The following is a 3339-nucleotide window of genomic DNA, read 5'->3' as shown; positions in this document are numbered from 1 at the left end:
GGTACTCTAGATCAGGGACCTCTAGATCAGGGTACTCTAGATCAAGGTACTCTAGATAAGGGTACTCTAGATCAGGGACCTCTAGATCAGGGTCCTCTAGATCAAGGTATTCTAGATCAGGGTACTCTAGATCAATGTACTCTAGATCAGGGACCTCTAGATCAGGGTACTCTAGATCAAGGTATTCTAGATCAGGGTACTCTAGATCAAGGTACTCTAGATCAAGGTACTCTAGATAAGGGTACTCTAGATCAGGTACCTCTAGATCAGGGTACTCTAGATCAAGGTATTCTAGATCAGGGTACTCTAGATCAAGGTACTCTAGATCAGGGTCCTCTAGATCAAGGTACTCTAGATCAGGGCACTCTAGATCAGGGTACTTTAGCTCGTTCACAGAGCGGTAGACTGTACCCGTCCATGCAGTGAGCCTGAGTAGCCCTTATACAATATAACAACTGACTGTGGGAAACTCTGCCGACTGCCTTATATACTGCTAGAATAGAACCCTCTAATTAAGCTAGAAGAAGGTGAATCAAAAGTGTAATAGCTTTACTACACTACTATGTTATACTACCATCACTACAATAGTATTACCACATCAAATCAGGCAAGTATTGGCTTGCATTGCAGGCACACCCTTCCAAAATCATGAAAAAGAGACCACTGATGCATTCCCACTTCACCTCATATCAATAATCGTATTATTTTAAGCTGCGACCAGCAGCTCTATAGCGGGTCGGGTGGTTGGTTGGTTCTGACGGCCCCTAACCTCACACCTAACCTCTCTATGCTATAATGAATGTGATTCTACTCTCCACAGGTGACCCAGGGTTCGGACCCTAGTGCTTTGGTTGCCATGGATACAGCGACGGTGTTGTACACTCGTGCCCAGCAGCGTTATTTCAGCTCCTACTCTCCCGTCATTGGATTCTACATCTATGAGAGCGCCCCCTATTGGAATGTCTCCGTACAGCGGGACCTGTTGGAATATACCAAAGGCTTCCAGCGAATCAGTTGGCTGGAATCCTACCTGAACTACCTACTGGAGCACAACCAGTCCACCAGCCAATCGCGCGAGGACTTCACCCGCACGCTCCGCCAGTCCTTCCTCCGCGAGCCACAGTTTGCCCACTTCGCCGACGACATCATCTTCGCCGAGCGCGGCCAGGGGGAGGAGCCCGAGCTGGCGGCGTCCCGCGTGTTCCTGGTCGCCAAGACGACGGAGAACAAGCGTGAGGAAATGTCGGTGCTGCTGGACACGCTGCGGCGCCTCTCGCTGACCTCACGCGTCCGCTTCCTCATCTTCAACCCATCCTTCGTGTACCTGGACCGCTACGCCTCGGCCATCAGCTCCCCCCTCAGACACTCCCTGCTGGCCGTGCTCTTCCTCCTGGGTCTGTCCTCCCTGGCCGTGGTGGAGCCGCTGGTGTCGGTGTGGCTGGGCCTCACCCTGCTGTCCGTCCAGTTCGGGGTGCTGGGCTTCATGACCCTGTGGGGCGTGGAGTTGGACTGCGTGTCCGTGCTGTGTCTGATCTCCGCCCTGGGCCACACGGCGGACTGCAGCGGCCCCCTGCTGTGCGGCTTCGCCTCGGGCCGGGGGGACAGCCGGACTCGCTGGGTGCGAGTGGCCCTGGAGAGACACGGGGTGCCGTCCCTACAGACGCTCATCTGCTACAGCGCCGCCCTGCTGCCCATGGGCTGCGTGCGCTCCAACCTCACGCACACGGTGTTCCGCTGCCTCACGCTGACGGCCGGATGCTCCGCGCTGCACACGCTGGCCTTCCTGCCCACCCTGCTCACCTTCCTGCCCCCCTCCAAGAGCCTGGGCGACCGGCCGGGAGGGGAGGGGCCGAGGCAGGAGGTGGAGTGCGTGGAGATGAACGACAGCACGCGAGTGGTCGATCAGATCACGACCGTCTGACGGTACAGGGGGGTGTTGTTATGGCCCTTGGTTGCCATGGTGACCGCCAGCCAGGGATCGGTCCATTGCAGGCTGAGCAGTCATTGAGCATGCTGCATTTACAGATGAAAACACAGATCCTTGACGAGAGAGAGACAGAGAAAGAGAGAGAGAGAGAGAGAGAGAGAGAGAGAGAGAGAGAGAGAGAGAGAGAGAGAGAGAGAGAGAGAGAGAGAGAGAGGAGAGAGAGAGAGAGAGAGAGAGAGAGAAAAAGAGGAGCAGAGAGGGAGAGAGAGAGGGAGATAGAGAGAGAGGAGAGAGAGAGAGAAAGGGAGAGAGAGAGAGAGAGAGAGGGAGAGAGAGAGAAAGGGAGAGAGAGAGGGGGAGAGTGTTTGAGCAAGAAAGAGAGTGAGAGTGTGAGAGAGAGAGGGAGAGAGAGAGAGAGAAAGAGAGTGAGAGTGTGAGAGAGAGAGAGAGAGAGAGAGAGAGAGAGAGAGAGAGAGAGAGAGAGAGAGAGAGAGAGAGAGAGAGAGAGAGAGAGAGAGAGAGAGAGAGAGAGAGAGAGAGAGAGGAAAAGAGAGAGTGAGAAGGTCAGAGGAGGAAAAAAATAAACCTTTGAGGGAAAAAGACAAGCGAAGGAGAGAAATAAAGAAGGAGAGAAAGATATCCAATGCAGCGTATCCATGGTTACCTGCTTGTTGCTAGCGTCGTGTGGCATATTAATGAGATCTGTTCTTAACAGCCAATCAGGAGCTGAGAATCAGTTTAAGTCAGTGGTGGACATGATGCAATCACAGAAAAAAAAGTACCTGCCTTCACCTCCCCAGTTCACTTTAGGTTTGACCCCTTTGTTTAGCCACTGCTATTCATTTGCCAGTATCAAGTTGCACAAACACGGCTACGATGAGGAGGTAATGGTGTGCCCTGTATCTTTTTACTTTAATGCTGGAGAAATAAAAGTCAAATTGAGAAAACAAGTTCTTGGTCAGAACCTTTTATTTGCGGTTTCAGGGATAAAACACTATGTCCCCATTCCCAGTTTTTTTTGTTGTTTTTAATGTGATTTTGGGTTTCACTTAGACTTTAGAAAACACAGCATCTGCAGAATTCTGTGCCTTTGATAAAGTCAAATTGAATTTTCAATATAAAATCTAATAAGCCCTAGAGGGCAGGCAGCTTATAATACGCCTACTGGAGACCTGTTGTTTACATACTGATTGAATTGGCTTTGGCCAAAAGTTTTCACATAGGCTACATAATATCCATTTATGGGTCTGGGTACTGGCTCCAAAACCCGCCCACTCACAGCGCTGGCTTTCACAGTAAAACGAGAAATCCACACCAACCAGGTGCACCGACGAGCTTTAACAAAACAGTGGCGTAAGTAGACCTACAATGAAACGGGAGAGGTCCACTGTCGGTGCGTTTACCAGAGGGAT

General features: G+C 51.4%; 1 protein-coding gene across 1 annotated transcript in view; it reads left to right on the top strand.

Moving 5' to 3' along the window:
* Positions 1-1921, top strand: part of ptchd1 (patched domain containing 1) — a gene marked incomplete at both ends in the record, with an annotated part of 6506 nt that extends 4585 nt beyond the window's left edge. The window contains 1 exon segment of the mRNA XM_084325863.1: positions 821-1921. Within this exon segment, the coding sequence (XP_084181989.1) occupies positions 821-1921 (1101 nt within the window).
* Between the last annotated feature and the right edge of the window lie 1418 nt (positions 1922-3339).

This window comes from Notolepis coatsorum (genome assembly GCF_963971535.1).
Source record: "Notolepis coatsorum genome assembly, chromosome: 12".
Classification (NCBI taxonomy): domain Eukaryota; kingdom Metazoa; phylum Chordata; class Actinopteri; order Aulopiformes; family Paralepididae; genus Notolepis; species Notolepis coatsorum.
This window is presented reverse-complemented; position numbering and strand designations above follow the sequence as displayed.